Consider the following 25,270-nt stretch of genomic DNA (forward strand, 5'->3'; position numbering starts at 1 on the left):
ACTGGCGGAACGATCGTATTATTGGTATGATTTACAACTTGGTCGGAGGAGAATCAGTACATATATTTGCATTCACCACCAATAACGATATTTTCAAATTGGTATAAAAGTGGGTCAATAAACGAATTATATCTAATATATGAAGTCCAATTTAAGTTCATTTCCTTTCATGGCGCACCAAGGGCGACATAGCGTTCGAATTGTAAGACTTAAATGCGAAGAGGTGGTCGCATTATTTACTCATATTTTAGGGGAGAAGTTAACGCACAACAGTGGGAAAGTGCTCAAAAAAGGGTGCCATACCTACTACCAACAGAGCGATGGACATTATAGGCAAAAAGGCAAAGGTTTCGTACTTCACTAGCAAAGAATCCCTCTTTCCAAAGGAATTGCTACAATATAATAAGAAGACATAAAAAATTAAAATTATTTTTCTCTGAATTTAAAAAATGGAAGATAAAAAGACACTATTATTTGAGGTGAGGAAGTTTCCTTTTCATATACATTACATATGTTCTCAGAAATAACAAAAATCACTGAGAGAATAATATCTGTTCGGTAGCAAAAGGGAATATCGTAAACATAAAAGGGCTTGTTTCGCCGAAATTAAGTACAGAACCCTATAATATGATAAGGGACGTACACTGTCATAAAAAGTACGGATACAGTTTTATTGGGGAATGTGCTTAAAATTAATGGAAAAAATCACTTTATAAGGTCATTTTTGTGGGATTAAAGAAATACTGTATAATCATCTAATGTAGTATTTTAGCCTGGTTACAATAGGTTTTCAACGAGAAACGATACTTACCTGTAGATTCTTCTTTCATCCTTCCATTTTTATAATGTGAGGTTTTCTAGACCACTTTCAGTTTGCAGCGAACGAGCAACAGGGAAAATAGCATCAAACATCCCCGTAGTGTAACTACTACCGTAGATATAAAAAGGACAGAAAAAAACATGAAACGGATTGAAAATAAGTAATCGAGCCTGAAAGAAGGAAAAAATGGGCATGGTCTGTCACCACTTCCATCCCCTGAACTGTTTCCTTTTGTAACAGATCGAATCATTTTACGAAAGCCGATAGAAATGAAAACGTGTCACTGCTAAAAGATATTTGGAATGGTCAAGTCAATACATCCTTTTCAGAATTCTGTAGCAAAAAACGGACAAAGCCTAATAATGGCGGCAAGGGAACGCAGCTACAGGAAAACCATCATTATCAAGAGAATCCGTTGCTCAAAAGTTCCGTTGACGGACATTGAGCAAAATGAGATATGACAAAAGCAAGATTGAGAGAAATAGGCGACAAAAAATAAAGCTTTTTAAACCGCTTGGTAAAAAACGCAATCATCCGAATCTAATTCAAGAAAGACAGCGAAAAGCTGTTTTATTTCCAACAATGAAGAATACCACCAGAATATGACAAGCGGAAATAAATAGTACTGATTCTAAAGGTTATCCAGCACTCCTTTATGTCAATCGGCCACCACGAAAATCAGGGGGACACGCCTTTCTTTCAGTGGAATATTTCATTGAGAAAGCACTCCGTGAAAAAAATAAGCAGTGGGAATTCACGCAATGAGTAGGCGTTCAATAGAAGTCTCAATCATAAAGCCTTAAGAACAAATTTCGTCTGCCTAATAGAAAGAGCAAGGAAGAAGAATCATTTTTTTGTCCAGCATAAACTGTGACATAGGAAGGATAAAGGATGCTTTTTGGAACAACTATTCCCGTATTATAATACTAAAATGGAATAAAAAAGTTTTTTTAAAAATTCATTTGTTTTCTTTTTTATTCTTATACTTTTTTTAATAATACCTGTAGGTATTCAAGTATTCGTTTCAAATTGTAGTAAAAGTTTTCAACCCAAGATTATCTCCTAAAACAGCTACAATTTAATATAAAATTCAAAGTCTTAAAAACTGAAAATAAATAAATCCGATTTTTGAAATGGCAGATAAAAAATACACTATTTTTTGAGGTGCTGAAGTTTCATTTTCATACATACACATGTACTCAGTAATAACGAAAACCACAGTGATAATAAAATTTGTGAGGCAACAAAGGAGACTTTATTTATACCTAAAATGACTTTTTTCGTCGAAATTACATATTGAACCTAAGGACACATATTATGATAAAAAGTACGCTTATGGTTTAATTAGGGAACATGCTTAAAATTACTGGAAAAAACTTTTTATAAAACTCATTTCTGGGGACTGAATGAAATGCTGTATTTTCCAACTTAAAACTTTAGTCCGAGTGTAATAGGATATCAACGTGAAATAAATTTTTTGCACACATTTTACAACATGATGTTAGCTACACCACTTTCCATTTGCAGTGAAGGCACAACAGCATCTAATATCCCTGGTATGTAACTGAGTTTTAACATCATTTTGAAAGATTTTCGCTGAAAATGCCTCCTCGGAAATAAGGCATATTCCCACGCTAGCGAACTCTTGAGAGTGCTACTGTGAAAAAATGAAAACACACAGGAAACAGAGTGGATATCAAAAAAAGAGCGAAGACATACATCTTGACATATTCGAGGAGATATGGCAACGATTTGAGGTTAGAGCCAAACAGGCCAGAGCGTAATAAGACCAAAACTATCAATACCAGGTATCCGTAGGACTTATCACGAATCAACGAGGTTCCACAAATTCTACATTCGTATCATTTAAACTCTATTAATTGCCTGTTTGACCATTTTCTTGGCTTCATATAAAAACAGTAAACGCAAAAACTACCGCGGAAAAAATCATTAGGCATGGGGAGACACGATAATGTTCTTCTCAAAATGACGAAACGTAATTACGTTTTTCGCAAATTATTTATCAGAGAAAAAAAAGCCTTTTCGTAATCGATTATAAAATCGCCTAAAATCCATCAAGATACTTTCATGATTGGTAACCGTTACGGGGCACGCAAAACCTGTCAAAACATGAACTCATCATGGTGGCAAGTACATAGAAGTTTACCAAGCGAAAGGCGGTATAAAGACATTGATTACCAAATTTACAACACCAAATCACCCATTTGGCATATAACATATCAAATATCACGAAAGCACAAGGCTCTATCGAACAAAAAAGGTAGTAAGGTGGGAAAAATGAAGACGTCGGCACAAATGGACGATGGAAACAGAAAGGTATCAACACGGCTTCACATTCTATACGCCTTTTTCGGCACTGTTTTGCAATTGAAAAACGAGGGCGTTTGTTTCCTTTCTCCCACGAAGTGCTTTTCATCTTAACACTCGCCGCCACCTCTCCGTAACGCCCATCCACGCTACAGCTCGTCGGCCGCTGATCACCCGCAAGCCAAAGGCGAGGGACGGTCAGAGACTGCATTGGTGTGGGGGCGTGGTCGATCCGATGGCAACACGACTCGCGGAGATGCAGGGATGGGGAAAGGTCAATACCTCTCCCATCTCAGCCATTCAAGAAAATTTTAACACGTACACCCTACAGCGTAAATTAACATACCTTTCATATCGTCATTTCTCCACACATTGTTACAAATGTTCGCATAAAAATTCGCGAAAATATCTAACAATCGCCTCAAAAACAGCATAATACACTGAAGAAGATATATTTAATCCCAAATGGCTTATGAGCGCGGGCTAGTACGAACACAGGAAGACTCGTATGGATAATGTGAAGCTCTTCGGGGTAATAAATGTATCGAACACGACGGGAAGTGATATGAAAATGTTTCGAAAATTATGCGATTTCTATATTCGCTTTACGTTGAAAACGTGCCTAAATTTCACTTAGGAGAGGCAGTAGTTCAAAAATATATAAACACATTGACGCGTGATATATATGAGTAACTAAAAATACTGACGGCATAAAAAAGAGGAACAATGCGCGGGAACATTTTACCAACAGTAAAAGAGTAAACATAAAATTAACTTCGGAACCAATTTCGGGATTGCGCATTATTGATTCCGACTAGAAAAATTCATGAAGAATTCTAAACTGGCGTGCGAGAAATGAATGTAGAATTGTATTTTCCTTTGGATATGAGTAATACATGAAAAAATCACTTAGGCTAAATAGATAATAGTATGAGAAACCGAGCTTTAGATTTCCCATTCACTCTCCGTATGTCAAATTTAACTTGTCATATTTCGCTTCACAATCGTCGACGGCCGAGATTACCTTAAAACGGCCACCGCGGAATTCACAGCCACAAAAAATTCCAAATAATATTAATTAAACCTTTTTAAATACGTTTCAATCCATTTAAAAAGTTTAAATTAAAATAAGTACTCAAAATAGAATGTTTATGATAAAAATTGGCAAGTGCACGTATCGAGCATCTTAATGGGAGACTTGATGATTCAAAGAATCATTTATGAACTGATTATTGCCACAAGAGACAGCTATGAAAAATATCAAACTATATTAATTTCGTTCGAAGATATTGGCAATAGACTGGTTTTTCAACTGTCGAATCACGATGTTTTCCACCCCAAAATTGGATATAAAATTATTTCACATCATAGAATCCTGCTTCTATCTCACCATTATTCTTTTATTTTTTCCTTACGCAACACAATATTTCTTGCGGACGAATTTTGATAAAATCTATACTGACATCGCGCTTAGTAGGATAAATGACTGTCGACGGCCTTACGAGGAATCAGTGTTGCCGAATACCGCCGATGGCCAACCAGAAGGTCCACACACGTGGAGCTCCACCTGTTTCTTATTTCGTACTCTCTCATCTCCGACTCCTTTAACCCAACCTCTCCTCATTCCTCACACTTCTGCGGGATACCGACCATAAGAACATCGTCCGCCTCCCTTGCTAATTTTGACGTCCGCATTCTTCTCGAGTCTGACTTTCTCCTCAGTTGCTCGGCGGGGGGAATGCGAAATCTCTCTTTTCTCCTCCACGCCCCATAAATACCCCACCCCATCCACCGCCAGTCCTTCTTCCAGCCTCCAGCCCAACACTCCTTGGAGTGCCCCAAATGTACTCTAGTAATGGTATCAATACTACCCGAATGGCACAGATCAGATATGTGATCAGGTATACAGATAGGTTCTCGATTACACACGAACTGCCTACGATACCGATTTTAACGATTTAATGTAAAAATCTTTGTAATTCCACCTAAATTTCATACTATAACCGTAAATTGATGCGGAATTACATTGTTTTCATTTCATTATGTTAAGTAAAAGTACCCAATGATTCCACGTAGTCACGCTCGAGACGAAGAATGGTATTGATCTTATTTACATTATAGATTTTACCTTAGATACTTGAGTATCGAGACATACTTTAGAGCCCAGCATAGAATGCCTGCAATAAAATATATTTGGAACATTTAAGAAATTATATGGGTACCGAGTAGTTACGTGGGTACTTCAGTACCCATGCATCCATCTGGGCATTCTAATATCCAGATGAGTACCTGGGTTAGCGTCAATATTAATGAAGACACTCTTACTATATTTTCGAGGTGACAGAGTGCTTACAGAGTATCCATGCCTTTGAGTACCAATCTCAGGTTGGGAGGTAGAGTACACCTCCCCAAACGACCACCTCTATAGTCGGCCACTTTTCCCTAGAACCGAACATATTAATCGAATGGGCGACAAGATTCCCTCTCTTTTTTTCGGCCAATGGCCAATCCTTCACAGACCAGACCCCAACCTTTACTTTGGAATATCACACCACAGTAGCACTAAATACTTTGGAATATCATTAGTAGTGCTTCTTTCTTCTCATTAAGTAAGTCTACTTTCCAAAATGCTGTAACGATAAGAAACACAGCAGCGGCTTGCAACCAGTGTAGCTTAATTAGTATTCCCAGCAGTGACATTCACGCGTGTAATTAAATTTTTAAAACTCCAGCCACATAATCATACCAGTTGTAAGTAATTAATGGCTCATTCCATTCTTACCATTTCCAGACAACTCTCACCTATACTATATCCTTAACTGGCCACTTTCTTTCAACCCGTTCGGTGGCCGCTTAAGGCAGGTTTCACGGTATTTACCTCCTCGTCTGGATATTCACGCATTCGCCTGGGTACGAGTATCATATGGGTAGGTGACGAATATAGAAAATATTTTTTTTGAGGGGGGGGAGAGGTAAAACTAATTATAAGTAATCACAATATATGTTTTACATTAGTTTTTGGTAGCTAAATTCAGAAAGTAATTAAAAATAAATAATTATTCGGTTCATTCTTGAAGTACCTACCTACTATTTCTTTAAAAAAGTATTAAATTTGTATCACTATTTTATCACGCACGCACTATGTCTATATTTATTCAGATTAATTATTTTTTTCCATTTCGCGCGGGATTCAGGCCTTCTGGGCCCCTCCCCAATATTCGCGCCTGATATGGGTACTCGCATATGTGTTCTGGACTACATTTGGTACATTCCTGCTCGGGGCAATGCAATCTCGCAGACCGCTTGAGCGTCCGCAATGCCAAATACCGAACCACCGTTGCTTGTAATTTCTTTCCCACACCACCTCATCCTAAAAACATCCAACCCGAACGCATGTTGCCGTCAGAACGGACCGGCCCGAGTGCCGGTGAAACCTTCCATCGTGTCCACGCCCATTTGGTAAGTGGAAGGTGAAAAAAAGGAGGAAGAATGATGCAGGGCCCCGCTGCGAGAGCGAGCGACGGGGAGAGGGCACGATTGTTTTTATCAGAGGGAAGAACGCCTGATCGCATTCCTCGCGAGCGGCAATGTTGAAAATTGCTTTATTTATCTGAGGAACGTGAAGTGGAGAAGCTGAAGGGTTTTACGGCCGAGTTCGTGATTCTCGAATTAAACTCCCGGAGAAAAGCGAGGTAGGACAAGGGTGGGAAAGATATTCCCTCAGAATTCAACCCCTTCAAGTTATAAATCAGTTTGAGCACATCTACAAGTTATTTTACAAATTATTTCGGTTCAGTATTAAACGTAAACATCTGCTGGAGATAATAATGATAATAATATGTCCATTTCCAGAAAAAATGAACTCTCGTAACTAAAAGATATCCAATTCAATGAAAATCCGACAAGTCGAGGCATATTCTGCACAAACAAGAAAAGAGCCTAAGTTTCGAAATGGCTCACGAAATTCTGAAGAAGAGTTCACAAAATGACAATACGACCGATTGAAATTATGTCAATCTTCAATTCAAAGCTTTAAAATAATTTAAAAAAATTGAAAATAAGTACTATAATTGTGAAGATATCACATTAAAAAATGGACAGAATACTTACATGTGTTTCTTATGATCATTTCATGTGTATGGCAAGAAAAGGCAGTTGAGAAAAGAATGCGAGCACCCACAAGCAGCAACAGCTGCCTCACTATCATTGAGAATTTTAAAGAAGTGGAGACATCATTGCGTGAATACCACTGACTATGCAAGAGCCGATACACAGATCACGCGAAAGTATTACGGTAAATATCTGAAACAGGACATGAAAACGCTCGTTCGCAAAACAAGAGTTCGGCGAAGTAAAGAAACCAGCTTAAATTGGCTGTGCAATCATTTCCCTGCCCTAACATCCGCGACAGCTGACTGGCGCATTCCACTCCGGGAGCGGCGATGGATTCGCGTGGGCCTTGTGGAGGTCGCCCGCCAGCCTCTCTGCATTTCTTTTTCGCCCAGCCCCGCCCCTTCAGGTGGCGCGTAGGACATGGCTCTCCTCGTGGTAGCAAACACGGCCGTGATTCACTCTGCGTGCGTGCCTTGCCCTCAATATGTCCGAATAGCACTTCTAACGGCGCTGTAAACGTTGGCCGCACTGATAGTGGCTTTGAAAGCTAACGATTAGAAAACACCGGCATGTGATGGATGCCTACTTATTGCCACTACGCTCCACAATGTCTGCGGATTACGGGAATTAAGCTGATTCAGGGACTGCCTGATGTGACACTGGGTTTTTAAGAGCGCGCAATCAACAACAAAAAATAGCGAAAAGAAATCCAGAATATTATCTCAATAAATCGCCTTGAGGGCAACAAAGGTAAATTTGGCGCGTAGTTTTTCGCAGCGTGATCTTTCACGTGTTAAAACTTCGTTTCCAGCTGCGTAGTTTTCGTTGTCATTCAAGCTTTCGAGGCCCTTGCAGGACGCATCTCTTAGGAGTTTAAGGTTGCCTCCTGCAATGGCCGCGAAATCAAGACTGGCAAATAAATTACGCAGCTGGAACCTAAAGTCTCACAGATGGTATTGTGAAACAAAGATGAAATTGTCCACAATCAAGGAGCCTGATAGAAAAAGTAATACCTTGGCAATTAATAAACATATACGCGGAGTAAAAAAATCGACTCACTTTAAATTGTACACTCAGCATGACAGGATTTAACGCAGCTCACATACACAATCAGGTATTCAGCCTAAAATAAAAGACATTTCTATCGGGAGATTAAGGAGCTCTACGAACGGTAAGGACTTCATCTTAACTATTGTCGATAACTAAGATTATTCCGCACCTAATTTCTGTAATTTAGACCACCTTCCGGACCAACTTCCGGAGCGAGTAGGACATTCAACCACCTAAATTCGAGGCATCGGGCCCATTGGGCTTTTGGAAACGCTTAACTTTCATCGTCCTCATATTTATGAACAGCCTATTACAGGTGAAAGCACTTTCGCTCGATCAGATGTGAGTTTGAAAAAGTGAGAGTGAGAAGACAAGTGACTTGGGACAAATGCGGACTGGAGTCGCCTACGACGGTGGCCACTTTCAGTGAATTCCAAATCAGTAGTCGGCGAGTTTCTCGAAATATTTTCACTTCCTCTCCCGATACTTCATTCTACGGATGCGGAACTCGTATTCACGACATTACTTAATTCGCGTCAGAAAACTTTCACCGTCGATAATTGATGACTAAAAGTCATAAATGAAAACGTCGCACATGTTAATCGAATTAATGACCTTACGAAAGAGAGATATCCGTCCAATCATTATCACCAATTAATAACAACTCAAAAGAAAGTGCAACATTGTAAAAACAGGGCCATAAACATCATATTTGTACTCGAATGACAGTTAAAACGGAAACTTTAGCTTAAATTAGAGAAGTATTTAGAAAAAATACACATGTAGATTGCCAAGAGTCGAAAAAACTCGAATTAGCAATCAAGAAAATAGCTCATACATTTTCCGAGCTCACTTAAGCTACGGTGAGAATTAATAGGAAATGGTTCTAAAAGGACAATAGTCACCAAAAACGTAAAGAAATATGAGAATTATACAACAGGCATTGATAAGGACGCATTAATTGGGGACCAGCTGTCAGCCGAGAGTAACACAGCATAAGTGAGGAAGAAAAATTAATCAAGCTGTGATTACCGAAGGCCTGCGAATGATAAAAAAATCGCTCGTATAAAAAATTTCGTTTCTCGAAGAACTACATTTTCTTGGATGAACCACGGTATTGGCTTGCGAGTCGCATTGCTGATGTAAATTACCTCACGTAGACCGTCAGCTTTCCTCACATTTATTCTTCTCCTTACATTCCGCCCAATGTATTAGAAAACACACCGCTATCCGAAGAGAACAAGGGATGCCGACGGTGTGCTTCGCTCACGGAACGGAAAAGGGCGATTATAGATCATAAGGAAACACTTGCGCACACAAACCAAATGATAGAATTATAAAATTTATGAGAAGTTGGCTTCATGAAATGTAGTACAGTTTACTCTGGCGAAAACATGCTTCGTTGGTAAGAGAGGATGAGAATCTTTTATTTTGAATTTGAGATTGAGAATTTTATATTAAAAAATTGAAAAATTTTTACATCACTCCCATGGCTTAAATCAATACCTCCTTTCTTATACGCTGTGATAATTGTAAACGCATACGGTAAAATAGATTTTAAAACATAAAATCCCTTAAAACGACGTGATAAAATTAAAACACTGACCACTGGGAGATGAGGTACTCAACCCGGAGGGGAGGAGGTCATTCAAAATGCTATCGACAGATAGACGGAGAGGACTAGATAGCAGAAGATCATTACATGAATCTAGGAGGGGTTTAAAGGAAATAATAGGGAGAAAATATGAGAAATGGCGATTGTTCTGAAAATCGAGGGATCCGGTGGATATTCATTAAGGATTTTAAGGAAGGTTTCATTCAAGGGATTCTAACCGTTACGGAAACCGGTAACTATCTCCACGTTCATAGTAATAAGAAGATTTAGAGAAAAATCATTTGCGATACGAAGGAATAAGGTCAACTATGAAGGGTCTTGCATCGAACACCTTTCATCGACTTCCCCGTGATCTTAAGGTCTAAGAAAAGACAAGTCAATAGTACCGCCACACCGTATATACCCTCCAATGCGGATCTTAATTTGTGAATTTCACGCATCTGTGGTTTAGTGCAGGTTGAGCTCTGACCTCACATATCCAAACCAACCTCCGGGATGAATCCGGGAAGTAAGGGAGGGATAAGGAATTAAGGGATCTACAATTAACAAAACTTAGTGAAGACACTTGCTATTGAGAAATCAGTACGAAATTCAGGAAAGCAAAAGAAGCTCGGCTTTCCTGCTGGATAGCAGCATTTCTAATATCCGGGCAAACTATAAATCCTTCAAAAGAGCAAACTTTGTATCTCAGAGAATGATTAATGCTGGATAAAACTTAAAAATCTGAAAGAGAGCCACGAAAAATGAAAGGATAAAGCAATTTCATAACCGATGGAAACAAATCAGTGCTTTCTGAGCTCAAAGATGAGAGCCTTGCACCTGCTCGATGACCACTTTGCATCAGATGCACGCAAAAAAAGAAAATATTCGGCGCGCGGTTACCCAACGCCCGTGACCTTATTCGCCTTTTGGATCGCTATGGCAAGAACAATTTTCTCATACGCAGCAGACGTGGATTCCTCGGTCACAACCCTTCCCCTTTGACCCTCCCCACCCTCAACAACTTGTTCGTCCAACCCGCCGTGCCTGTCCGCTAGCGCCCGCCGCCACGCTGTAGCAATCCGAGCGCGGGCTACCGTGAGAAAATCACTCGCCGTGCGCGATCGGGTGTCTCAAGTCTCCTCCTGACAACCCCCCTCCCCGCCCCTCGCTCCATCCCAGCGACCACACCGCTGCGGGACTTTCTCGCGATCAGACTAAGAGTGGCCCCGAGGGCTTGCGAATGCTCTCTCACAGCTCCCCAAAGGAAGTCAAGAGAACACTTAACGAGTCTACGGAGAAGCCGAAAGCTTAGCCTAACACTTTATTATCCATGTGACTACACTACTGTTATCAAATTAAAGACTTCAAAGAGTATAATTAATTATAATTAGTAGTAGCGGGCGTCAATTCGACGGTCACGGGGAAAAATTTGGTAAGTCATCGGAACCAAATTTAACAGGGGAGCAATTTTAAAACTCAAACGACTGATCAAAAATCGTCAAACCTTTACCATAGAGGTAGTATGTATATACACGTACTCTACATAGTTGATAAGTCGTTGAAGTTCAAAATTACTCCCCTGTAAAATTTGGTTTCAATGGCTTACCAAGTTTTCCCCGTGGCACTGGAATTGGTGAAAATCCTTTATCATGGGAGTTGAAGAAATAAAAACTTGTCTTTTTCCACATGATGATTTATTATGACCGACCATGGTTTCGTTACAGTGTTAATAATGTCACGATACCCTTGATAATGTTACGCTCTAAAGTAACAATGGTCGGTAATAATAAATCTTCACGTGGACAAACTTAGTTTTTATTACTTCAACTCCTACGACAAAGACTAAAGAATATAACTGTAAATTTTGTCTTAAACTTTACAAAAAATTAATTTTTTGCAATGAAATTGAAATAAAAAAAATATTCTTGTGTTAAGGGAAAAGCTTCCACAGTACCACGAATATAATTTATCTAGGCTTACGTATTCCACCACGTCGTCGTTTTAGTGACAAAATTTTCGCTTATTTACCAACAGATGTCTTTACAGCACCAAAGACTCCAGAGACTAATTGGATAAACTGTCGAGATATCGAATCACGCACGGAGTTCAACCAAAAGTTATATATCACCTGGTTAATTTTCTAGTATATTTCGTGCAGAAATGTCCTTACGAACTATTTTTGCTTACTGGAGAAAATTGGCGCCAACTAAGGAAAATGACGAACCAATCAGGCAGCAACACCGACCTAGATAAGACGACCATTTCTCACCGGTGGCACTTCCACCTGATAACGCTAACAGGGTTAGAGCGAAACTTTTGCCACTAACAACAACGACGAGGTAATACGCTCGAAAGCATGGAGATATCTTTCGACAACAAATTCAAAGAATTCCATCGACGAAATTTGCCCTTTAATGCTCTTCGGAATTACTTATTCACATGAAATATGAATGACTTTGATAAAAACTAGGTTAAACTCAGTAACCATTTCTCTCACAAAGCGCACCAAATTCTTTTTGTATTCTCTTACAGATTAGCGGCTGGTGTCTCATCACTTCCTATCATACGACCATTGAAGCAGCTTTTGGAAATGCATATAAATATACTTTGAAGCCGCTTCACAGAGAAGCCAAAGGAAGAATGACAAAAACACCTGCAAATAATTTGCCCGAAACGAACACATTCCTTAGAGAAAAAGGTCCGTCAGCTATTACGGTGGTTCGGACCATTCCACTAGGGATCAACAGAAACACAGCGAGAGGCCATTCCATTGTTCTCAAGGTGATAACAACATCACGAGAGTTACTGACCTCTCAAGGACTACAACAACTCGAAACCAGAAAGATGGACATCTGAAAACGTCGTGATAGCAATCGCAGATTTCGCAAATTCCTGTGCTATCTTCTGAGATGACTGAAGATTTTTAATGGCCAACGGTGAGGACTTTTTCACCAAGACTAATTTTCTCCATAGTAGTGCTGAGTACGGAGCGGAGGTATTCGGAGTGAGTGTTTTCCGCTCATTCAATCGGAGCTACCGATTACTCAAGATTGACGATTTCTAATAAGCGAGATTTTATTCTTACCATATAACCAATGAACCATAAAATCCATTATGAGCATCATTCACTGGTGACCGATAATGCTAGGCTAAAACTTTTGCCATTGCTTAAAATAGCTATCCTCTGCGATGTGTTGAATCATATAATGACCGAATGCTTTTGTAACACGTATACGTACAAAGAAAATGGAGATGATAAAAAGAAATAAGTGAGTATAATTTATAATTTTTGCATTGCTTATACTTTTTAATGAAAAAGAGAGATGTTATAAGTAGTATTGAGTTTTTATAGATCATTGAAAATGGTGAGAGTTACATTTTGCAGTAATTTTTGAATACGTGAATGGTGGATTTCGGAAATGTGTCTTTATAAAAATATATTCTTCGATGTGTAAGTATATACTTATTTTTTTCTGAACACATAAGAAGATATGCGCATACCTCACCTTCGACTGGCGCCCGACCTCCAACGGTAGTACCGGAAGCCTCCGGAGAAAGCATTCAACGGTTCAGTCACCGGAGAACTGCCTACGGTTCGCAGCAGTAACAACAACCCTTCACTTTGAAAAGGAAAAGTAATGCGAACTCGACCTAATTTAAAATCTCAAATCCTCTAGTCCATTTGACCTTGGGGTTCTCTGGTAATTCCACACAGTTGAATAATACGGACCCATATTAAAGAATGAATAAAATTTCCAATAATATAAAACACATCGCCACTCGAGTTTAGGACACATTAGGCTCTAAAGCCTGGATCATGCTCCCCACGACAGAATAATTCCATGCCGATGATGCATAAATATACTATCTAATGACTATATTTTAAGGAGTGTTCAGTCATCGGTCGTCCATGAATTGCGTAGTGTGAGGCAATTCGTGACAGGGAAACTGTAAAATTCAAGGGAATTCATGACGAGGAAGCAGTAAAAATTTAATGCCCACTTCTGCTGCATTTAAAACCGTGATGCAATTAGAGCAAAAGAAATGAAGAAATAAGATAACTTGCAGGAATAAATTACTTTCACTATTATCTATAACAGGAAACGTTTCCAAATATAACGTCCACGTCAGAGTGACGTCAGTTAAGGAGACAAAGTCACCGTGGTCAGTAACGCACTTTGAAGAACAACGACTCTCAATGGGAACTACGATTTTGTAAAGCTATACAGACACGTAGACGAACGGAGGAGTTAGATGAGGTGGGAGTGAGGGGCAAAAACGAGGCGTGAGGTGAACCTAAAGTATATTTAGAGTGCCGGGAATGAAAAGAACTTATTTTCAGCTACCATTGCAAACAGATAATACTCTGAGGTTTCCAAATGGTAGCCAAGGCCTCAAACCGCCCATCCATTTCACGAACTCCCTCCTTTACAGCGAGAGCTTGGGAAAGAAATTGAGATACAGGCATTGTTTGATAGCTTTGATATTTGATGATATCTAAATTGAATACGAATGCTTGGATACTGATACATTCAAAGTATTCCCAAAATTCGGAATACTCCCTTGAAAAAGTGAAATCAACCATAAAAATCACTCATTTGAGAAAATTATTCTTTCCTGATAAGAAATTCTCTAACCTGTTGTTGATATTTAGTAAATTAAAACAGAGATAATAATCCCGATTTCGAGTCAGAATCAAAATTACACGATAGAGAATCATTCCAGGATGCTTTCATTCATCTGAAAAATTTTACCATTAACAATATAGTTGGATTTCATACCGGAGGTACGATTCAGTAGGATTTGAAAATAAATACCGGATTCGTACAGAGTATGGCACATGTTGCGTTGAATTACGAAACTACAGTTAAGCGTGCATTTTTTTTCCAACATCGTCCTTTTGACGCAAAAATTATTTGATCAAAATTATTCACCTGATAATATTGGATCAAAGCCATACTTTCTCTTTCACTACCGTCCTCGTCAGGGATAGATATGTACGTCAACTGGGGACATTCGCTGATTTTCAATGAGCTGGAATAAAGAGAAGAGAGCGGTAATGCCACGCGATTTTGCGACATGAACACCGATTATCTGTATCGCTACGGTCATTAGATGCGTCATCACTTCATTGAAATAATCCATTCTCATTGCAGATTTATGCTCGCATTGAACAAAGGAGAGTCCCGCTGCCATCACTGTCGTAATGACTTGACGCGTCCTTCGGTGCTAGTGAGAGAGAAAGGGAGCGATAATTTCGCAGGTGTATCCGTTTCAACTGCCGCAAGATAACAGAACTACCTTTCCTTGGATTCCGTTTTCGGCTTTCCTTCGACTGTAAAGTATGAGCCAGGAGCTCCTATATGCCACTGCGAAGATCAGATTGGATGGACCAATAGGACTATATGGAGGAAGGCCAAGTCAGTCTTGTATAAGTCAAGAATGAGATACTAAATGTAATAGAAAGAATATTTTCAATCGAAATTAACCGTGTGTAAACAAACGGTATCGTCAGCAAATCTTGACTGATGACGATTTTGTCGGATGGGGAAAGACATAGCGACTTAGGAGAGGGACAAATGAGTAAATAGCATTGATCACATCGATACACCACGTACGTTGATAGTTAATATCGCACCGAATATAAATTTCGGTCGACAGTCCTAATAACAGTTTACTTACCCCTGATATTCGGGTCGCTCTACCGTCCACGTCGAGAACGGCGACTTTGGTAAACCCGTTTAAATGCGCGGTGAGTGATACTGAATTACCTACAGTACTCGTGAGGTGAACCCTTAAAGTAAATACAAACGAGAGCCATTTTCAGCATCGGCGCAGCAGACCATGATGGAAAAGAAGCAATTCTAAGACTAAGAGATCCTTAGCCCCTCCCCAACCGACATATTCGTCATCCGTCAAGATTGGCTGACGGTACCGTGATACACACGGTTTATTTAAATCGAAAATATTCTTATTAGTACATCTATCACTATAAAAAGAGGGAAAATAAATATCACTACTTTAATAAAATATATTTGTAGGCAATATATTGACTATTATTTTCATTTCCATGATAATACTGAAGTTTGCAATTCTAATATCCTCAGATGGTGGCTACTACGCAGCCACCTTGAGCACTCTGTAGAAGTTTACTCAGAGGTGCACTACATGCTTACTAAGGGCACTACATGCTTATCATCCAACTCAATCATGGTGAAGTCCTCTAAAAATGCTGACAACCGGATTTGCAGTGAGGTTCTGTTCTAAAAAGCACTGCTGCTTGGGAAAATTTAGAATTAACACGGCAGATGTTCAAAATGCGTAAAAATGTTTAAAATAACAAAGAAATATAAGTATGATGACGAGTGAACCGACGCAGTTATTTTGTAAGAGCGCTGTTTTTGCCACACATTATTGGAGGCAGCGGCACGAGTGCCCGTAGAGTATAATTGCGTATCAGGTCTAAGCGGGTAGTTGGAACTTGGATGTCGCCGAAACACGAAGCCTTATCCAAAGCTGAGCGGCCAGTATCAAGAGACCTTGGGGTGGACACTGCCACCTGACTCAGCCCCCGAGTGAAGAAGAGACAATTCTGCTCTCGCGAACAGTTCATTTCGGATGCAGACACAAGCACGATCATCTTTTGTTTAGCCGAGGGTGGCGCGTGCACCGCTTACCAAGTCCTTTTGCTTCAGGCAACCTTCACGACGATCGTGGAGGGCGCCGTGCGCGAGAAAGGTGCTGCGCCACAATGGATACCTTGGATAGTCAATGGAGATCTTGCAATGGAAAGATGCATGAATAACACGATTAATATTTATTGGGAACATATGAGCAACGATATCCATTTATCCAGTACTTATTATGGTAGACAATCAGAGATGCCACGGACCCTTATTCTCATAAAAACTAAACTTCCGAGAAAAAAATTATCCGAGTGTCATTACAGAGGATTTTTATAAATTACCAATTTGGCGTTACGATTTACATATTTTTTATTTAATTTTTTGTATCTAAAATTGAGACCAAGTACATCCAGGTAACACCTATCGCTTACGTTACACTTTTCAGGGACCATGAAAATGATAACTTCAGACTGAACAGACGTCACAAATCAGACCATCTTTCGCCATCGTTTTTTATACAATTTTCACTGCACCGTCCACCGTCTCAAATGTTTACATGGCTCATTTTATTTTATTATGTCAGAAGAAGATTTTCAAGCGTGACACTTGGGAAGGGACCCCTCTCAACGCTCATGTCACTCATATGGTGAGGTCAGACATCACTTTTAAGGGATCATTGAAAAGGCACCGAAATACAAAGATGTGGTACAGGCTGAAGATAGGAAGTACTACCTCGATGGAAAATGTAGAACACGAAAATAAATATTAGCGATTAGTTTAAACTTTGGATATCCATATACCAGGACAGCAAGAAGCAATACTACATTTATGAAAATAAATCTTTAGTATAGAGTATTTGAACGGGATACTTCGGGTTACTTAGAACTAAACCCAAGGACACGTAAAGGAAAATACTCGAAGTATACGTTAGCGTATTCTATACAGCAGATTTATAAGCAGTATAGCATAACCAGCTGAAGGTCCAATTTTTTGTTGCCACCACGTTAAAGATTTGTTCTTGGATCAGAAACTGCATGAGAGCATGTTAAAAAAATAGTTTAGTAGAAAATCTATTTTTCCTCAACATCAAAAATAAAATGAAAATGTCTCCTGGTGACACCACAATTCTATCCATCCCAAACTATACTCTGAAAATTAGATGTGTCTCAACGTCAACACGATAACATAAAAAGGAATATCGAGATAATCTGCAGTGACGCTTTCCACCAAGATAGATGATTCCCCGAGACGAATTACCGGACTTGCCGCATTTTGTAGTGCGGTATTATTCGCATAAAACTTAGCTTATCATTTTGAAATTTTAATGAGGAATACAGAAGACCCTTGTTAACATTTACCTGTATTTACGTAAATTTCCATGAGAAAAAATGGATATCAGGAAGCTGGATAGCGTTGGGATCTGCGCAGTAACCCGGAAAGCCAAAGGTGCGTGGTTTGATTCTCGGCCTAAAGGATTTTTCCTCATAGTATATCAAGTAAATTTCACAGCTATTAAAGCGGCAGGCTCGAAATATTGCACATTCACCCGTATTTCTCATATTTTATACTTAAAAATAACGAGGAAAGCATAAAAAATTGATATGCATGCACACGATAATAAGGATCTACCTTAGACACCCTAAAATTAATTCAGTATTCACTAAGTTTTAAATTAGCAAATGCGTCACGAAAAAGACGGGTCGAGAGGGTGTGATGCATCCTTTCAAGAAATGGGAAACTAGCTCCCTTTGAACGTGGGCGAGAGAGAGAATGGGGTTTGAAATGCATAGTATTTCCGGCGTCAACACCTACTGCTTGAATGAGAAGTAACTCGTGGTAGGGGAAAAAAAAAGAAAAGCTGGTGAGGGAAGTGGGATGGATGTATCATTCATGTCTCCGGTCTCGAGCGGACCAAGTCGTGAGATTTGTAGAGAAGACTCTTCGGCTCCACGTGATTCATGCTCTCCGTCGACTGACCGTCACGGAGCTCAGCCCACGACGATGCGTCGTCATGGGCTCAACACCGTGGCGGTCGCCGATCGTGACCCGAATGACTTCTGTCGCCGCGCCATCACTAAATAACACTGCATAACCTCACTGCGCAGTTGAAGCATCTCCCGTTTCCGTTAACGAATACCACTCTATTATATGCGAGTATAGAAGGTACATGCCTACACAAATCATGAAAATTCATATTTAAAGCGTCAACTTCGGTGAACATAATTCACACCTTCATTAATTATTTTTCTTTGATTGAATTTCGCGGTAAACGTTGCAGGTCGGACTTTTTTTCATAGGGAATTTCGTGTAACGTCGATTCGTCATCTTTCATGTAAGTTTCCTCTTTCAGAGGCAGTATAACAAGTACCTCAGTAATTCTAGCCAAAATGAAAATATAAGGCAAAATATAGTACCGATAACTTTTCTCATGACAATATGCCTTAAAATGTCTTGCTAGTTGTATGGAAATGAAAAAATATAATTTAGTTGCTTATTCTTACATTGCGCGACGTTTGATGACGAAATAAAAATATATTAATGAGGAAATATTGGCTCATTAAACCACTACCGACGGGCGCTTACCTACTTTTACCCTTACACCTCTGCTACCAAGTTAAACAGACGCATCATCAAACTAGGATTCGTTTGCTCGGGGTGATTTAGAGTAGGTATGCTTTATTAAAACTACTTTCATCGGCAGATTGCTTCACAGATAATACTAAGTTAATAATATAAAAGTCCCTATCAGCCACGTTTTACAAATGGATAACTCATTTTAAGAGACTGCTGAAGGTCAATTCACAATAATTGAGGCATGTCTGCAATGCGTGAATTATAGGGAACTGATATCATATACCTACTCCTATGATAAATTCCTACATAGAACCAGGTTAGAATCACTGCTCGATTTGCATTATCAGTGGATATAATTAACTTCTGAAAATAAGTAAAGAATTACTTACAATGGGGAACATAGTAAGAAACAATCACGGCTCCGTAAAATCTAAACATGGTAAATTTCACAACTCATGAATCGAATTAAGATCCCATGGTCCAATAAAATTTTCCGAATGAGGCTATTAATAACTAACAAGCTATTAAAAGCGGGTGAGTATAAGCCTCGGTGGGTTGGTACAATGTTTACTTCAAGGTTAACTGTTGCGATCATTCTTCTCTACCTTTCGACGCAAAAGAGTTATGTCCAGGTAACGCAAGAGATGAAGCGAGGAAATCATTTAAATGTTCCATAACATTCCTCCCGATTCCAATTAACGAAGCATTCAGTAATATCCCAAGATGTAAAATGGCTCAAGAACATGTACACTGTAATCGTAAAAATATTTACTTCATCAAAGGGGTAATTCGAATTTCATTAAAACCTACCTTAAACGATATTATTCTGAATGATTGCTCATTAATAGTAAAGGCATTCCTTAAAATGACCAAACGGGGTTATTAACTAGCAGGAAGACGTCTTCGGTCACACGTCAATCTTGTTGTGCCATGATACGGTTGAGTGTGGCCTATCATATTCATTTCCGGAAGGGGGGAAATGGGATTCAGATGACTTCCCCTATTAGAAATTGAAACGAAACTACTAACTGTGACTTTAACCTTGTGATATTTAAACGTCAATAAAAATTTCCCTTCTATCCAGGGTTTACCTATTTACTCATAAAAGTTGCTGAATAAAAGTGCTTTTCTGGAAGTGCGTTGCTTTGCCAATACCAGGAAGATATCATGGCCAGATTCCTCGAGAAGAATTTGGTTCTGGATCAAAAAAGTAGCAGCGAATCATTTGTCTCGATCATCAAGACCTTCGAAATTCTTAGAATGCTTTCATTTTTCCTGAGCACAACAACGATCACGAGTCCTAGCACACTCCTGAAAGTCATTGATGTACTTATTGTAACGGGTATGTATTGTATGCTTTAAAATTTAGTCTTTTTCTATAATATTAAGATGTTTAAATAAAAAATGGTAATGATGAAATAGTTAAGGTTACAGCGATTAGCCTTTCTAACTATTAGGGTAATTTCAATAGGGATTCAGGAGATTTAAAATTAATTTTGTTCCGATCAAGGTACGGAAATGATAACGGCAGTCTTCTTGCTCGCATGAAATATAAACTTTTAACACGGCATAGGGAGGCAATAAAAAATAGAAGCGATTAAAAATAATGCAGCACCTTAATATTCACTGTGAAAAATAGTACAGCCGATCTCCATTTAAAAACCATCATACAGCTGTCAATAAAAATTTCCTATATTATTTTCTTATAAATATATGTATTGAAAAGGGAACAAAAAATCACCGAGTGACTGTGAAGTAAACTTTCTAAAGGTATTTGCAGAAATTCTAATTTTTATTTTACTCGGAAGGCTATGACAGCATCATTTCGCAAACAAAGTCTAATGACTACAAGAAAAAATCACATATCCTTTAGCTTAACAAGCAGACACCTCATCCAGATTGCTTTCCGCACAGAAAATTTAAGGAAATAAAATTTTCGATACGCAAGCTGTTAGTCTCCTCCTCTATGAAGGACGATTCCAGGCAGCCCCGACTTCTCAGCCAACGTAAGAACCGCATCTAGTTTTCGAAAACGACTATGAATGGGAACGACTCATACATCTTTTCGTCTAATACCTAATTCCACAAAGCTTGATTTGCCTCCATTTTTCGCTGCACTTGACCCTAACCCTCGTAAATTTTCAATCCTTTTCCAACTCTCTCCACATCGAGGACTAACCACCCTACGAATTGACCTTCGTCGAGACCTCGCCTTCCCACCTGCCCTGAAACACTTCCCCCACGAGAAGACGAAGAAGATGGAGAGACATCCTTGGGCGAACAACGCCACCTCTTCTCTACGAGAATGTATACCCTTCGCGAGAATGCGACACATGAAAGTAATCGACCCATAAATCCATTCGAAACGACAAGCATCGGAGCTACAACCACAACATTGCTGGTCACGCTTAAGCAAACGACGACCATCGACGATAATGACGTGAAATCTTTCTGGGCGTAGCCTGCAGTCTCTATGCGTGTATATATCTAAGCTCTGGAAACAAAAATCTTGAAGGTAAGAGAACAAAGGAGGTCGCATGTTATTCACCGTTCCATCCGAAATTTGTTATCATCACTCTCCTTTTGTGCCAGCTGTTAAGCGCGACCTAAAATGCAAACGGAGAAATAGAAAGGGGGAGTAGCAATACAGCATCCACGTCCCTCCTTGGAATTCGCTTAGCAAACACGCAACGCATTCCATCGTCCGCATCAAAATCCCGCACACAATGAAATCTCTCACAGCTCGGTTTCGATACGCACGTTCGCCAAGCCACGCCTATTGATTCTCAGAGGGCGACACGCATCATTGAGCTTGAGGAGTCCAAGTCATCTAAGCGTCTAATTTTCGCCTCTATGGTCGAAGTAAATGAATAGTTCCCTTACGCTACGAGATGTTGACATGAATAGATGGGAGAAACAACTTCATTTATTTTATGGTACTAATTGAGGGTTGCAAGTTTTATCCACTACGATGAAACATCACATGCGACGAGCATAAACGCGTTTTTTCGACGCATTGCGAAACCAGAATGGGAGAGCATTAAGTAAGCATGTGTGAAACATCATTTTTGAATCGAGGTTGGTAAAAAAAATATCAAAATCAACTGCTGACACTAAAATGAATGACGCCTATAAGAAACGAATCACTGCCGGAGCCTGAAGAAATTGAAAAATATTTTACGGCAATTCTGAATACGGCAGTTCAGGACGGTAAAAAACCAACTGTGATCTAAAATTATTATTCTTTGCCTTGATTGTGACTTCATCCAGCTACCACTTTACTTTATACACGGATATACTTGGGCAAAAGATATGCATTTTAGGAATCTTTAGATATCATTGACTTTAAATAAACTTAGTATTTGAAAAGTTGTTTTAGTTAGTAAAGGATTCGAATAAAAGAAGAAAAGGACGAAAAAATAAATAATATGAAAGCTCGCATTTCCATGGAATGAAAATTACATGAAAGTAAGTAAGTTACTAATTTATCTCCTTCAAGAAAGCAAGAAAACTAACAAATTGACAACTACGCAAAATTGATGCAAATATAAGGACATTAGCAAGAGTGAAACATAAAAATACAAAATTGAAATTAAAATAAAAGTCATATTCCCCAAGCTTAAAGAAAAAATGGGAGGTAGTTCGGCCAGGATAGAAGATTCTTAAGAACCCGAATATTTTTCGACGCCTACTTTATGAAAATGGTGACTCATTGAGGTAGGGCAACGCCTCTACGCATCAGAGGTATTCAGGACATGAGAGACGGAGGAATTATTCATTCAGCGTGCGTGAAGACAAGACTGCCCAGAGTCAACCTTCTACGAATAGAACCATTCTCGTGCGAACACTTTCCTTGCGATACAAGTAGTACTAAACGCACAGTGCTAAAGGTTTAACTTTCTGGGGAATAATCACTAGTATTTATATAATCACTTAAGTAATCGATTATATATTTTGAAGTGAAAAGTGAGAAATGCATCAGCGTATCAGTTCACTGATGCATAGAGAATCTTTAAATGCCTTCAGTGCCATATTCAAAATGATACATTAGTAGTAATTAAAAATGTTACATAATCGAATTGATGAGACATGTGTACAAAGGTAGAGAAAACATGACCATGGAAACATTAGCAATATTCTCCCTAGCTAATCCATTTTATGAATAACCTTGAAGCACTAATAGTTACGAGCCGTTTCTGCACGAATAACATATGCACACAGCACCCCCTAGAATGCGATGCTCTATGCTTATATGTAATTGATTTAACTCACCCGATGAGGATACGCCAAGTGCCAAGTTATGTTGAACGTCGATCCGGCAAGGAGTGAAGTCCGCACATCACCTATAAAGAAAATAAAATAGTAAATAAACACTCAATAGCACAGGAAAAATATTTACTCAAGCGATAGAATGTGCCAACCTCAAGAAGAAGATAGGCTTCGCTGGATAAAATTGGAAAATACAAATTAATGCGTCCTTGTTGACACAGTTTCCTAACGGTAGCCTATTAGGTTTCTAATATAAAACAACGGAAAAGAGTTAAAAGCCCAGGGAAAAATTATACTCTTACAACATTAAAATGCACGACTATCAAACAAACAAATGTACGTCCACCATCGAGGAAAAAGAGGAGAAACTACTCGGTAAATGGTTAAGACCAATTACAAAAATTCAATTCGGCAAAAGTATTCGGAGCAAGTAATTCCCTTGACATTGTAACAGCACTAAGCTCACATCACGCATCCCGCAGGAAATGGATCCTTAGCGTCATGTTGAAACAGCATTAGATATTTCGATGATGCCACCGATCATTTTACACTGCCAGTGGACTACGAATACCCCTCCCACACATCATCAATCTTTCCTTCAATCCAAGCTCTCCTATCTGGGCTGGAATTCCACTACCTCACGACAGTCTACTTAATAAGAAAGTTAAAAAATCATTCACGTTCAGTAGTATTCAATTGACCTTTTAGAGTATTAATAAATTAGCAATTTAAGCAAAAATATAGGTTTGTTATGAATTAATAATGACAATAAAGAGGTGCGGTTATTAACCATAAAAGAAATGTGACTACTAATCTTTATTTCCAGACGGCGTAAATAATCTTTGAATCGGGCAAACCATTGCCAGGAAGTGGGATAGTTTTTCAAGGATGATAGTAATGCGCAATACCTTTTAGGGCCATTTGATGAAAGTACTGGCCTGAAAGTACTTTGCCAGTAACAACAAACATAGGTTCAAGATTCCTTCGCCCAAATTCGAGTGATGCAGCGATTCAAACCGTGGCGAGGAGTAGGGAAAGGATGATATCACGCCCGACCCGATAAATTCCCCAGTAAGAGAAAGGACTTACCTAATTAAATTCCTAAGGAGTAAGCAACCTTGGTAAAATTCAAGGTTTAACTCAAGATTCCATACGCATTAATGCCCTCAGAATAACAAGAATAACAGGTAAAAAAACCCGCTTGCATCACATCTTTGGGAAGCACAAGTAACATTGGTGTCATATTCCTCAGCCTATCAATACGAGACTCATGTGATGTATCATCTCGCCGCTCCCTGCCGTAACATCCACCTGTGGAAATGAGGGATGAGGATGATATAGACTCAGGGAGGTGGAGGAGGGAAGGAGAAGATGTGAGGGGGAAGGGAAGGCGAGGTGAGGTACGCCAAGGAGTGAAAGCGGATCCAGCCCGAGGGTCTTTTTCAAGCCTCCCCGTCGAAGACGCCACCATACCGCCGCCTTTTGGAGGCCACAGTAGCGTGAAGGAAATGATACTTGCATAGACGGATAGGATAGTGAAAGGATATTTGGAGATGGGGTAGGCAGTAGTATCGTGCCATATGGACTCCAGTGTATAGGTACTCGATAAATTCAACTGTATTCGGCGAGATATCGACGGTGGATGTTGGACAAACAGGTAGAAATTGCAACTCTAGGTTAGAGGCACACGAAAAGTGCTTTTAAGATGAAAATCCTTAATCAATTTTGGCCAAACACCTAATTGAGTAGAGGCACACTTAAAGTGCTTTTCAAATAAAATCTTATTGGGAATTCGCACAAAAATCATTAGCTCATATGAGAGGGTGCGAAGCCAAGGGGTACAAATGATTTTTGTTTCTAAACAGAGTTGGGTACAAAAAATAGGTTAAGAAA

At 39.2% G+C, this 25,270-nt stretch overlaps 1 protein-coding gene across 2 annotated transcripts in view; it reads right to left on the reverse strand.

The window, feature by feature from the left end:
- Nucleotides 1-25,270, reverse strand: part of LOC124157714 — a 170,179-nt gene that overhangs the window by 62,100 nt on the left and 82,809 nt on the right. For both annotated transcript variants that reach the window (XM_046532686.1, XM_046532685.1), the window contains exon 3: nucleotides 23,381-23,451. In XM_046532686.1, coding sequence (XP_046388642.1) covers nucleotides 23,381-23,451 — 71 coding nt within the window. The remainder of the gene's footprint in view (nucleotides 1-23,380; nucleotides 23,452-25,270) is intronic.

This window comes from Ischnura elegans, chromosome 4 (genome assembly GCF_921293095.1).
Source record: "Ischnura elegans chromosome 4, ioIscEleg1.1, whole genome shotgun sequence".
NCBI lineage: Eukaryota > Metazoa > Arthropoda > Insecta > Odonata > Coenagrionidae > Ischnura > Ischnura elegans.